This window comes from Rhinolophus hipposideros (genome assembly GCF_964194185.1).
Source record: "Rhinolophus hipposideros genome assembly, chromosome: 5".
Classification (NCBI taxonomy): Eukaryota; Metazoa; Chordata; class Mammalia; order Chiroptera; family Rhinolophidae; genus Rhinolophus; species Rhinolophus hipposideros.
Genome location: NC_138051.1, coordinates 31,565,050 through 31,579,340, shown reverse-complemented (window position 1 = coordinate 31,579,340; position 14,291 = coordinate 31,565,050). Strand labels below are relative to the sequence as shown.

At 37.2% G+C, this 14,291-nt stretch overlaps 2 protein-coding genes across 2 annotated transcripts in view; one reads left to right on the top strand and one right to left on the bottom strand.

Moving 5' to 3' along the window:
- CHRM5 (cholinergic receptor muscarinic 5) overlaps nt 1-14,291 on the top strand; it is a 75,236-nt gene that overhangs the window by 17,417 nt on the left and 43,528 nt on the right. The gene's annotated exons all lie outside the window — the stretch shown is intronic.
- AVEN (apoptosis and caspase activation inhibitor) overlaps nt 1-14,291 on the bottom strand; it is a 154,440-nt gene that overhangs the window by 114,225 nt on the left and 25,924 nt on the right. Inside the window, exon 2 of the mRNA XM_081050400.1 lies at nt 6,242-6,416. Coding sequence (XP_080906526.1) covers nt 6,242-6,416 — 175 coding nt within the window. The remainder of the gene's footprint in view (nt 1-6,241; nt 6,417-14,291) is intronic.

Here is a 14,291-nt window from a genome sequence, read left to right as displayed (position 1 = left end):
CAACTTACTCCACTAATTTCAAATGGATGTGAAACTTTCAGTTATGCCAGGTAAATAAGTTCTAGAGAGCTACCATGCAGCATAGTACCTACAGTTAGGAATACCATATTGTATACTTAAAATTTGCTACAAGGGTAGATTTTATGTTAACTAGTCTTAACACACACACACACACACACACACACACACACACACACACACACGAGAAAACTTTGGGATTGGGAGGTGATGGATATGTCGATGGCCTTGATGGTTTCACAGGTGTACACATTCCTGAAACTCATCAAGTTGTACACATTAAATATGTACAGCCTTCTACATGTCAATCACACCTCAATAAAGTGGTTTAAAAAAAAGAAATGGTTGTAACCGATAAAATTTAACACATTTCAGAAAACAAAACAAAAACTCAACTTTTAGGAGAAAATATAAGAAAACAACTGTGATTTTGAGGGAAAGATGGATTTTTCAAACAAGGCATAAAACAGCATACACCATTAAGATAGAAAGTAGATAAATTCAATTATATTAAAATTTAAAACTTTGCACTGAAAGTCACCATTACAAAAGTTAAAGTAAATCCCATGTTAGAAGAATATCTGTAACTAGAAACATCAAACGATAAGTATCAAGGATACATAAAAGATATCAAACAAGCCTGAGATCAAAGAACGTGCAGGTAGTTCACAGGGAAGAAAACAAGAATGGCAAATAAAGGTGTCGACCTCCACAGCTAACCGAGGAAATGCACATTTAAAACCTCCAATGACCAAGTCCTGCACCCCAGCTCAGAGCACTCCTGTTTTTATCATTACTGCCATCTACAAGCCCTGCCCTCACCCAGTCTCATTCTACTTCTACTCTACAGCCACCACTTCTTACCTTTCCAACTCACCCCTTCACGGTCAACAATCCTTCTGCACCGAGGAATCTATACTTCATTGATCCCACTATCTTTCACTGCCCCTCACCTCTCCTATGCCTACACTCCTCCTTATCCAGCTTCAATTCGATGTCAGTCATTCTAATCACCGCCCTTTCTGTCTCACTTCACTGCATGTGCTTGGCTAAACTGCTAATGATTAAATCCTGCATCCCTCTATACCCGCACACATACAGCAGGAAGTGGGGAGGGAAACACACTTGTTGTCGCCTTAAATTCAACAACACTAATCTCCAGTGGCCCTCTATCACCACTCAGCAACCGTGTCATATTTTCCCATTTCATTCACTCCCCACTCCCTACACAACTATTTCTTACCTTCTACTCTCTCCTCACATTTATAGTACCTCCTCCCAGACCCTCACTCACAGCTTATTTTTTCTACTAAGAAAATAGAAGCAATGAGAAGAGAATCGCGTCTACCCTCCTATTTATATCTATGCTGATATATTCTGCCTTTCTCCAATTCCAGTGAAAATCTGTCCAAACCCTTAGAGTTGAGCAATCGCTCCACCTGTTCAATAGATTCTATCACCTCATGTGTCCCTAAGAACATAAAGCCACCAATTCTCACTTCACCCACATTATTTTTTGCCCACTTTTCAGGATCTATCAATAACTAAACATGCAGTTACTTCTCCCATCTTTAAAAAATGTCTTGACTCACTTTTCCCACCAGGCCATTACTACTCTCCTCTCCTTTACATTAAAACTCCTTAAAATTAAGAGTCGTTCATATCGCTGCCTCAAATGTCTCTCCTCCCATATTCTTTTTAAATCCAAGAAAGGATTTATCCCACCATTCCAACAAAACTGCTCTAGTCAAGATCACTAGTAACCTTGTGTGGTTAAATTCAACTGTCAATTCTTGGTTGTCATCAGCTGCATTTGACACAGATCTCTCCTTCCCAGAAACACTGGAAGACACCAGTCTCCTGTTTTTTCCTTCTGCCACTCATGCTCAAGCTCCTTTGCTAGTTTCTTCTCATCAATCTAACCTCTGGACACTGTGGTGCCCAGGGCTCAGTACTTTCCTAGCTAATAACTCCCTTGGTCATCTCATGCATTCGCATGACTTTAAATATCATCTCTAGGCTGGCTTCACCCAAGTGTGTATCTCCAGTCCAGACATGGATCCTAAACCAAGTGCCCTTATCCAATAGTCTGCCTGATATTTCGTGCTGGAGATGGTGCTGGGTCTCTTCCACTTGCTACTCCAGATTCACGTTCCACCCTCCCCTCCCTCTTCTGCCCTAGGAGGTTGATCTATGTGGGTGACAGCACCCGGCTTCCCTCGCCTTCTGGCCTCCAGTACACTAGGCTTATGGAAAGTCCGGGCAGGAGAACGAAGGAGAAAAAGAGTTTAAGACCAGAGTATTTATTCCCTTGTCTCTCTCCCCATGGAGTCACCTTTGCAGGCTAGATGTCTTGGCCAAAGGTGATCCCTCCTCTCAAGGTAAACTGCTCTACGTGAATCTCTCCTTCAGAGTTCTCGTAACTAGGGGTGGTAACATCTCTGCTGTTACCTGCCTGCTCAAGATGGTCCTATCTCTGTGTTTCCCTACATCCTACCCACACTTGGTAAACAGTTCATTTGTTAAAACTTCCTTCTAATGATATTGATGTACCATCTATTTCCTACAGAACTCTGACTACTCCATATGTCTAAATGGCATCTCAATTTTAACATGTGTGAAACTGAGCACCTCCAATAGTTTTATCCATCTCAACTAATGGCAAACCCCTTATTTTAGCTGTTTAGGCCAAAAACTTGGTATCATCCTTTCATTTCATTGCCCACCTTCACAAGTCCTATATGCAAGTAACTTCAAAATAGATCCAGAACCCAACCATGTTTCACTGCTACCACCCTGGCCACAGCCACCATCAACGCCTGTCTGGATTGTTCCAACAGCCCAACTGGTCTACCTGCTCCCTCCCTCACCTATCTTCAGGCTACTCCAACACAGCAACTAGAGTGATCTTGTTAAAATATGAATTAGCTATAGCACTCTTTCTTCAAAACCCTGCAGTGGCTTCTCATCTCAGAGATCTCAACGCCTTTGAACTTGCTATTCCCTTTGCCTGGAACATTCTTCCCACAGATATCCTCAATGCTTCCTCCCTCACCTTCAGCAGGTCTTGATTCAAAATGCCATCTTCTCAGTAAGACCTTCTCTGTCCACCCTTTCTAAAACTGTAACAACCCCTCCCCACTTTATTTCTATCCTGAGCAATCATCACCATTTAACATCTTATATATTTTCCTTTGCTTTATTGTATGTCTCTAATCTAAGACTGTCTACTCCATGGCTCAGGAGTTTTTGTCTGTTCTGTTCGCTGCCATGTGCTCAGCCTTTAAAACGATACCTGGAAATAGTGAGCACTCAAATAATCGTTCAACAAACCACAACTAGATGCCTTTCAATCAACCAGCCACAATTAAAATCCAGCAGTACTATACATTGGCAAATATGGTGAACACTAGCAACTCTAGCTCATCTTCACTTTGGAGAGCAATTTGACAATATCTAGAAAAGTTTATAACGTGTACATCTAACAAACTAGCAATACTTTTTCTTTGGTTGGGTGTTTATGTATACAAATGAGGGCAGTATACTAAAAATTAGAGTCATTCCAAGGAGTATGGTCAGCCTATCTAGAGGATAGTCTTAATATTTTATAATCACAGAATGAATGTACCACTCAAAAGTAAACCAATATAGCCCTACTCTAACACATATGAAGACATGGCAGCTCTTCTCAGGCTTGATATGGTGAAAAGAAAATGATAAATCAGCAGCAGAGGGGGAAAGAAATGTTAGCACGTATCAAAAGACGTGGCAAAGAGAATACAAAAAAAAAAAAAAACAAACCTATGAGACCCAAACCATGCCAGGTTTTAAGTTATAAATAAATGGCTAAGATATATAAACAAAATCATAAGCCAGTGCACCTAACTGCTGGGTTAGACTAGAATTATTCATTGCTTTCAAACATGTATGCAGTATCTTTTATTGCCTGATACTGTCCTAGTAACTGACTACACAATTGACTCAATTAAATCCACTGACAGCCCACATGTTAATTTTATTGCACTACTTCAATTTTCCCCCTAAATCTTTTAGAAGAGCTGATAAAAACTGAAGCTAGCCAGCACACATTTTACCTCTTCTATCTTGAATAAAAGTGCTTTTAAACCCATAATTGGCCAAAATGCAGATAATAAGAGGAGAATACTCATCTGACTGGCAAAAAGATGAGTCACCAGTCCCTAAACAGTCAGTGAGTGGATGCCATCAGCAAACCTCTGCCTGAGGTGGTTATGCTGTGTGCCACAGAGAACATAATGACACCAGACTGAATCTGCTCTTGTGACTCACACTCTAATAATCGCTCTACTTAGTCTCTTTCCAACTATTAGGTTGGAAGAGAATGCATCACTTTGTTTCATAACCTGGTGTAGGTACTCAAAAGTACAGGCAGACAGAAAGAAAGGCAGAACTCAAAAGCAACATAAAAGTTGCAGGGGAAGAGGGAATTCACAACAAACTGTCCAAAAATATTATTTGCATTTTATTTCACTGCTTCTCACACCTTTATACTTCAAATTTTTTTAAACCTGGAAATTTTTTTTTTAATTGAGGGAACTGTAGATTCACATCCAGTTGTAAGAAATAATACAGAGAAATCTCATACGTTTGGCCCAGTTTCCCCCAATAATAACATTTTGCAAAATTGTAGTACAGGCGCAGACTGATGGCTCAATTGATTAGAGCGTGAGCTCTTAACAACAGGTTTGCCAGTTCGATTCCCACATGGGCCAGTGAGCTGCGCCCTCCACAACTAGATTGAAGACAACGAGCTGCCCCCGAGCTGCCGGTGAGGAGGCCTTGAGTGCCTCCTCTGCTGCTGAGCTCTTAACAAGGTTGCCAGTTCAATTCCCGCATGGGATGGTGGGCTGTGCCCCCTGCAACTAAAGGTTGAAAATGGCGACTGGACTTGGAGCTGAGCTGCACCCTCCACAACTAGATTAAAGGACAACGACTTGACCTAGAGCTGATGGGCCCTGGAAAAAACACACTGTTCCCCAACATTCCCCAATAAAAAATTTAAAAAAAAATTGTTTTAACTTAAAACAAAAAAAATCTATAGTATAATATCACAACCAGGATATGGACATACTGACACTGACGCAATCCACCAATCTTATTCAGACTTCCCCAGTTTTATTTGTGCTCACTTGTGTGTGTATGTGTGTTTAAGTTCTCCACAGTTTTATCATTTGCATAGGTTTGTGTACCCACCAGCAGCGATCAGCACCACAAGCCTCTGTCATGTTGCCTATAATCACATCCACCTCTCCCTTTCCATGTCTCACCCCTGAAAACCACTAGTCTGTCCTCCACCCATCTTTTAAATTCTTGTGCCACACCCAATAGAGTTTAGCCATGTATACAACCAGCCCTGCTCCATTACTTCCTGTAACTACTCTCCAGCTTCACCTTGTTGCACATTGTTCAGGATGGGAGTCCATCTAAAAACACAGATTGTCATACCATGTTTCCCCGAAAATAAGACCTAGCCAACAATCGGCTCTAATGAGTCTTTTGGAGCAAATATTAACATAAGACTCCGTTTTATACTACATTACATTATATTATTATATGAGACCTGGTCTTACATAATAGTAAAATAAGACTGGATATTATATTGACTTTTGCTCCAAAAGACGCATTAGAGCTGATGGTCTGGCCAGGTCTTATTTTCGGGGAAACACAGTAGAAGGAATGAGTTTTGCACCTTATTGATAGACTGTCCAAAAGCACAATAGAAAAGTTTTGGTTTTCAGGTGTATATGTCTCTAAATGTGTGCATATCCATTAATATGCACATTCCTGTCTATAAAATAAGGGGAGGAAACAACATATATTCTAGAAATTCTAGCTTTGTATAAACACAAGTATCGATTCCTCTGAAATCAAAGAAAATAGTCTCTCAGACTGCCTAATTGAGAGGGGCAGAGTTCAGCCTTTTTCATTCCTATAAAGGTTTTTATTCATTTCAACCACAACTGAAGTCATTCTGCATCAGTACATAGAAGCCTTGACTTCTATTTAATGTCATTTTTTTTCCCTTGCAAACCATTAAACACAGTGTCCTTTACTTGGATTTAAAATCCAAAGGCCAAACAATGAATTGCTAGTTACCAAAATGCAATTTAAAAAGAAGCGTAAATAAAACAATCTGTGCAGCTTTCATGGCACTAACCAGTATGCAAGCAATTGGAATTCATACCTGCAGAGCTGAGAAGAACACTGAAATCCGTCCCCCTCTGAGATTCTCCACTTTCCTTATCGACCCCTTTTTCAGTATCTTGATATCGATCCCAGTTAGAGACTATCTTTCTTTTAGAATAATTTCCCTGTTCATTCTCTTCTCCATAGGCCTCTGCAGCACTGTCATCTTCAACCTGCAATCATTAGAGAAAAATCAATAAGCAGGCAATGTAAACCTAGACCTTAGTGGCCTTAGCAGTAAAATAAAACCAAAAAAATAGTACCTAGGTATCACAACAAAGAGCACATTTACAGACCAAGCTCTCTGAAGATATTAAATATTTCAAGATAATCCCATTATACCAGAGTATACTTTCAGTCACGTTTTCATTTAGCTTTGAAAAGGAAATCTGGTGAGCTCCTACCTAAAAATTTGTGTAACTGACATGGCTCAAGTCTATCCCAGTGTACCTACTTCAGTAGTTGTTTCCTCTTATTGAAATAACCAAGACTATAAGTCCTAAACTCAAAGGACTATGGGATGGAAATCAACTCTTTCAATTTACAGATTTTGTGAACACCCTCCAAGAATATGTTATATTATGAGCTCTAAATGGGAACCCTGCTCAGATGCATTCAGGCTTAGGCATTAAACGGTTAAGACAGCATGAAGAAAAATGCAGAATGTGAGAAATTATAAAAGATAACGGGCCTAGTTCCTTCAGCAAATAAATGGTCAGGGCGGGAAAATGGAGGAGAAGGAAGGAACATATAGATTAATAGAATTTAATGAACATAGTCAGGTGTGATGTTGGGACCTTATTTGTACTGTGATGACCTTGATTCAAACAACGTAACTAGAGAAAACTACTTAGGAGACAATTGGAGAAAAGTGAACAATGACTGCATATTTGACTATAATTAAAGATATTGTTTTATTTAGTTATTGTTTGGTACGATACCAGTATTGTTTATTTTTCATGTTTTTATCTGTTAAAAATAAATATTGAACTATTTATGGATGAACAGATACAACATGTGGAATTTGCATCAGAATAACGGGTGGTGAGGAATGGTGGACCGAGGTGAAATAATCTGGGCATAACTGGTAACTGCTGAAGCTAGATGATGGGCACATAAAAATTCATTATATTATTCTATCTACTTTTATATGTGTTTAATATTTTCTAAAATAAAAAAATTGAATTTGAGAAAAAGAGAGGCATGTAGAATCTAAAGATACAGTTCAAAAAAGTATCCCTACAATCATGAAATCTTATCAAGAAAAAAACTTGTGAAATATACTAAAGCAATCCATCTGTACAGGATGGTTTAGTATAGACTTTTTAATAAGTTTTTATTAATACAGAAACAGGGTATGTGCACTGCAGAAAAATTATGAGGGAAAGACAAGCAAAATATAAATGAAACTCCCATATTCCCATCACTTGAAAGTACCACTACTGACACTTTAGTGCATATACTTCCAGATTTTTTTCTATTTATATATTTATATATTTATATATACTTTTTATGGTGTTTTTTTTTTTTGGTAAACAGATTTCTGTTATCAATATTCTATACCACTCCATTTCAGTAAATTTATTTCATGTAACATCCAGACTATTTCCAAATTTCCCTGACCCCAAAAATTTCCTTTACAGATGGTTTGTCCAAGCCAGGATCCTATTCAAGACTATGTGCTGTATGTATCTCACTGTTGCTCCTTAAGTCCGACTCTATTTTTGTGACATTGATTCATTGAAGAGACCGGTACAGGTAGATTACAGAAAGATTATCTTCTATCTGGCTGCTTCTTTGTGATATTTGTTTATAGATTAGTTTTATAGGAAATATCAGATTTAAAAAAATCTAAATGCCCAATGGAGTCAAGGGTAATAGCTTTTTGGCTAAAATACATCATATATGGTGCTCTGAACCTTATGTTATATCTCATCAAATGACAGATGATAAATGGCTGAGCCGACATAAATAATGCTAAGATAAACCAATGAGCTTGGGGGAAGACTGACCCGCCCACTGGACAGATATGTTTCCCCCTTGCATCTAGGACTTTGTCTGTGTGGTGTTATTTTGGTCCACCACAAATTTCTAGTTCCCCATCAACCGTCCAAACAGATTTAACACTAGTCACTAATCCTACCTGAACCAAATTTTATAAGTTTTCATGAAACGCTGGAGTAACTGACCTTTCAAGATCACTCTCAGCCCTCAAATATCATCATAAGCCACCTTGACAACACACACACACAAAAAGGCAATCTCCTTTATAATCTAAGCATTGCAAAGATTGCCTGAAACCTAGAGGTTTCCTGCCATTCCTAAAAGTTTCTCAGAACAAAAAGATGCTAGCAGGTTACAGACATGTGACTGAATGAAATCTGCTATGTGTATAACAAATACCAGAAACATTCTAAAGAAAATAGCTTTGTAATGAATGAGAATTTGGGGACTAGAATTAGAGCTGAAAATACCAGCAGGGTTTAATGTGGGAGAACTCAATATTCTTTAGTTGGCCCACTGGGTAAACAGGATACAGGGAGACTTCTCCCGTTAGTACAAAACTTCTGAACATACTCGTAGCTATAACATATAGCAAAAATGTAAAACTGGACAAAGTAACTAGCTTGATGTAAAAGAGGATTATAATCTGAAACACCTAAGCAACTATTAACTCAATGAAACAAGAGCTGAGATAGGAGGCAAGAGACCTAGATAGAATTAACAGCCCTGCCATCACCACCATTTCATATTTACAAAGTGTTTAGAATAGGCTGGGTTTCACACAGATGAATGACTCGCTAATCTCCAACTTAGCAAAATCACTGAACAAGGATCTCATTATCCCCACCAACCTGCAGAAACAAGGAGAGTTGTTATTAGTCTCCATCATAAGAGGGCATTAAGAAATAATCATGTTTAGGAGACAGTTGATGTAACTTAAGAGAAAGGTGTATCTTAAAAATTCCTAAAGACTTTATGTTTGGTTTATTTTGCAAAGATGAGACAAAATAAAATATGCAAAGCCCCAAGATAAAGAGAAAAACAGAATAAGAGAATACTGATAAAAGAAATGTGAAAACTAGAAACACACAAACATCATTATGTTAACAACATCATTACAAAATTCATCTTGCATACACTGAAAACTATCAGATATTGATGAAAGAAACTCAAGAAGATACGGATGGAAAGATACTTTGTGCTCATGGATTGGAATAATTAATATTGTTTAATGTCCACATTACCCAAAGTAATCTACAGATTCAATGTAATCCCTATCAAAATTCCAAAGGCATTTTTCACAGAAATAGAACAATCTTATAATTTGTATGGAACCACAAAGAGCCCAAATAGCCAAAGCATCTTGAGAAAGAAGAACAAAGCTAGAGGTATCATGCTTCCTGATATCAAACTACATTGCAAAGCTATAGTAATCAAAACAATATGGTAACAATATAAAAAGAGACACATAAATCAATAGAACAGAATGGAAAGCCTAGAAATAAACTCACACATAGCAGGGGTATCAAAAAAAATGTATACAAGTGGACACTTTGGTCAACATCGCTCAAGCAGTAGTTCACCGTAATCAGAAGTGTCTGGATGCTGACACTACTACTGGTAACTACTTTGAGAACCTCTTGTAATTACAGAAGTCAAACATGACTTGTATTCATCTTTTGTTATCGGTATATATTGAGCATTACAATTTTAATAATTTTTCCTTTCTTAAAATGTGTATACATTTTTTGGCACCCTTTATATATAGTCAATTTATTACAAAAGAGCCAAGAATATATAATGGGGAAAAGACAGTCTTTTAATAAATGGTTTTGGGAAAACTGGACTGACACATGTAAAAGAATGAAACTGGACACCTATCTTATACCATACACAAAAATCAACTCAAAATGAATTTTAAAAAGTAAGGAAAGTAAGACCTAAAGCCAAAATTGTCCTGGAAAAAAACATAGCTGGTAAGCTCCTTGACATCATTTTTGACAATGACATTTTGGATTTGACAACAATAGCAAAAAACAAACAAGTGGGACTACATCAAACTAAAAAACTCTGCACAGCAAAGGAAACCATCAATAAAATGAAAAGGCAACCTAAACAATAGGAGAAAACAATTGCAAATCATATATCTGATACACCCTCTCCTCCCATAACTGATTTTAAAAGCAATTGTATAAAACAAAGTGTACAATTAGATTTCTATATGTTATAGGCCCAACAATACATTTGCCAATAACAGTTCAAAGGTGGTAAGTGGAGCAAAACTTCACTGAACTAAGGAAATGCCTCTAGATGGCAACTACAATATACAGAAGCAAATGAACAAAACTAGAAGTAGTAAATAAGAAGTCTAACAAAAGCTGTAAGTATATGCTTACTCTTCTTCCTTCTCTCAGTCTTTAAAAGATAAAATTAGATAGTAATAGTTGTAACAATGTATTGTTTGTTTTGTAACATATAGATGTAATATGTATAACAATAATACCATAAGAAGGGGGGAAGGGAATAACCTATATATAGGAGTAATGTTTATCTCACTGGAAATAAGTATAAATCTGAAGTATATTCTGTTAAAATGTATATAGTAGGCCCCAGAGCAACCACTAAGGAAATTACTCAAAAAGTAAAAAGTCATTAAAGAAATTAAAATGCTACATTAAAAATATTAATTTCATGCCCATGAAAGCAGTAAAGGAGGTATAGAGTAATCAAATATACATGAGACATCTGGAAGACAAAAGGTAAAATGGCAAATATTCAACTATATTAATAACATTAAATGTGAATAAACAATTCAATCAAAAGGCAGGTACTGACAGAATGATTTTTCAAAAATCCAACTTTGTTATCTATAGGAGGCATGTTATATTCAAAGATTAAAATATCACATAATGAAGTATAGGATGGAAAAGGATATTCTATGCAAACAGTATGCAAAAATGAGCTGGAGTGGCTACACAAATATCCGGAAAAAATAGACCTTAAGGCAAAACTGTTACAAAAGAAGAACATTATACAATGATAAAAAGGGTCAATGTATCAGAAAGATATAACTATAAATATATGCTCCTAACAATAGAACCTGACAAAATATGCAGAAAAACTGACAGACTTGAAGCAAGAAATAGTACAACCCTAACAGTTAGAGACTTTAACACCCCATTGTCCATAATGGATAGGACAGCTAGATGAAGAAAGGTACCACATGCATAACAGAACCAATCAAAAGATTTATGCACTGAAGCTATGGTCCTGTTTAATGTACAATAATTTACATTAACTTATATTCTGCTGAATTGAACTGGCCAGCCTATGAACTAACTGTATGTTTGGGCAACGGTCTTTTTAAGATATCTACTTACCTTTTCTTTCAAAAAAGGAAACAGTCTGCTAAGAGAATATTTAAAAATAATCTTTATCATGAAGAGCTCTCAGATAAGCCAGTAAAATTTCGGAAGTGACTAATAATACACAACAATGAGACAACTCAGGAACCTAGCTTTTGAAGGTTCTACCTTCCCCTGGAGTAAAGGGGTGTAGAAATGACTTTCCTGCGTTAATCTAATGAGGAGGTTGAAAACAATCACACATTTTCCAACAACATACTATATTCCTCACAAAATGTAATTATGCCATAGAAGGGAACAAGTGAGATAAAAAGATATGAGAGAGAACACATTTAAGGAAACCCTCCAACAGAAAGTTCCTGGAAACTAATTTCAGCAATCAAGTAATAATGTCAAATATATCCAACCAAAAATGTTACAATGTGTATAACTAGAAAATTATATTAATTTGCCCTACTTTAAAATTTTAAAAGGTTATCAAGCTTTAAAATATATCATTGATAGTCTAATTGCCAACTTTTATATTTATCACCCTATTAAGGTCATTTTTATCTTATACAATCCTTTAGACCGGGGTGTCCAAACTTAACGTTTTTCACCAAGGGCCATATGCGGTAAAATACACAAACAGCCGGGCCACTCACTCGAGGTGAAGTACCTATTGCCTCACCTGGTTTATTTAAGTAAACTAAATATATTTTTGGAATTTGCTGCGGGCCAATTAACAATGGATTGCGGACCGCAGTTTGGACACCCCTGCTTTAGACCATAATCAGCAACTGATGCTTCATTTTTTCTAATTGTCTTTTTAACAATATAAAAACTTATAACCCATCATAATTAAAGAGGTCAATGAGAGCTCTTTGGTATTAGAAAAGTGTTCTAGGAATAGTAATTGTATGTGTTATTTCAAAAAGCTAAATTTCAATAAAAGTTTTAATCAAAAACGTACATATATACTATATACCTAGAATACAGAATACTAAGGAGGATGTTTCCATTTGTCATTGTGTATTAAATGCACATTAGAGCAGGATATTTGAAAAAATTAGTAAATGTACTTATACATTAGTAAATGTACTTACACAGATATATGGCTTATCTCTGTATTACCCATTGAACCTAGAAAAGGATACAAAACACTGTGGCCATTAAGAATGAGGGGGAAAAAGTGGTACAGGCTATATTTGATTTGACTGTTTCTCCAGCAGAGAATTGTATACAGCCTCCTTTCTTGTCCTTCCTCGTAACCAGAATATGGCTGGGAAGAGGGGATAGAGGGATCTGAAAACAGAGAAAATGGGGACCCAATCCTCAGAGCAGCTGTTTAATGACATTTCTCAGAGATCTCTTCACTCATCCAGAATCCTTATATCTTATTTCTCCAAGTCCTTATATCTTTCTCACATGAGTAATTCTGTTTCAGAGAGTAGGCTAAAAATAGGCAGCGTAGAAAGGTAATTACCATTTGCTGGCAGCCCTCACAAGGCTAGACTAACTGTAAAAAACTGGCGAGTTTTATTCTCCCATGATTTAAGGGTAGTTTAGGAAATTAAACTGCAGTAACTTTCATTGGACTAATTGGAGGTTTTACACTATACTTTGGGGAAGTCCTTTTACATGGAGTCCTTGTGGAAAGGAAGACAGGAGCAGCAATAGAATCAGGTTCGTTTTATCTGCTTTACAATGTGAACTTCATGTAAGAACTCAGGCTAAAACAGATTTTAAAAACTACCAAATCAATCAGCCTTGCAAGTCCCAATTCCCAGCTAAAATTCTACGAATTAGATTAGCGTCAACAATTTTTGTGGTAAAGAAGGCACTAAATGGAACTACAATGAAGACAATTTGATTCTTGCTGTGGTTATGACCTAAGAAAAAAAGGTAATGGTTTGCTCCGTTGAACTATTGAATATGGAGACACAAAAACTAGAGATGCAACTAAGAGGCATTCCAGTAAAAACGTTCCTTTGTGAAGTAACTTAATTTGAGGGTTTTATATACACAAAAATGATCAGCCTTTACATGACGGCCATATGTAGACTGAGCATTCCTGAGGAAGCTTAATGTACAAAACCTACTTTCCCCGGCCCGAGTCACTGACAGTTTCCTCTTTTTCCTAAGGGGGCACTGATAGTTCAGGTGCCCCTGCCCCTGTCGCATCTTTCTGGAATTTCACCGCACAGGTGTACTGCTGGACATGGCCAGATTTTCTTTTGATTCTGTCTCAGTTAAATTTTCACCTCTCTTATCCACCAGCACAGGACTGGTTTCCTTGGTTACTGAGGTTTGACTGTCATCACCTTCCATTTTCCAGAGGGGGAAAAATATGAAGAAAAAAAAAATCACAGACTACTAAATAGCTGTTGTTTATCTGACCAACGTTGAGATGTTCCCCAAATCCTCACGTCACCAGAGGCTGAGATATTAATTAACAGGTAAAGAATTATAGAACCAGAAGGAATCTGGGTAGGCCTGGTCCAGTCCTCGGCCATCCAAGCAAAATCATGGAGAAATCACGTTAGGCGAGTCTCGGCTACGCCCGGGTCTGTGACTGTGTTCTCTTCCCAAATTGACCATATTGGTTGCTTCACTAGCGCAAACGTCCCATTCCTTATTCATTATCATTGCTTGTTCTAAATTTCTTAAATTCCCCATAACCGTTTTCAGTGGTTATAA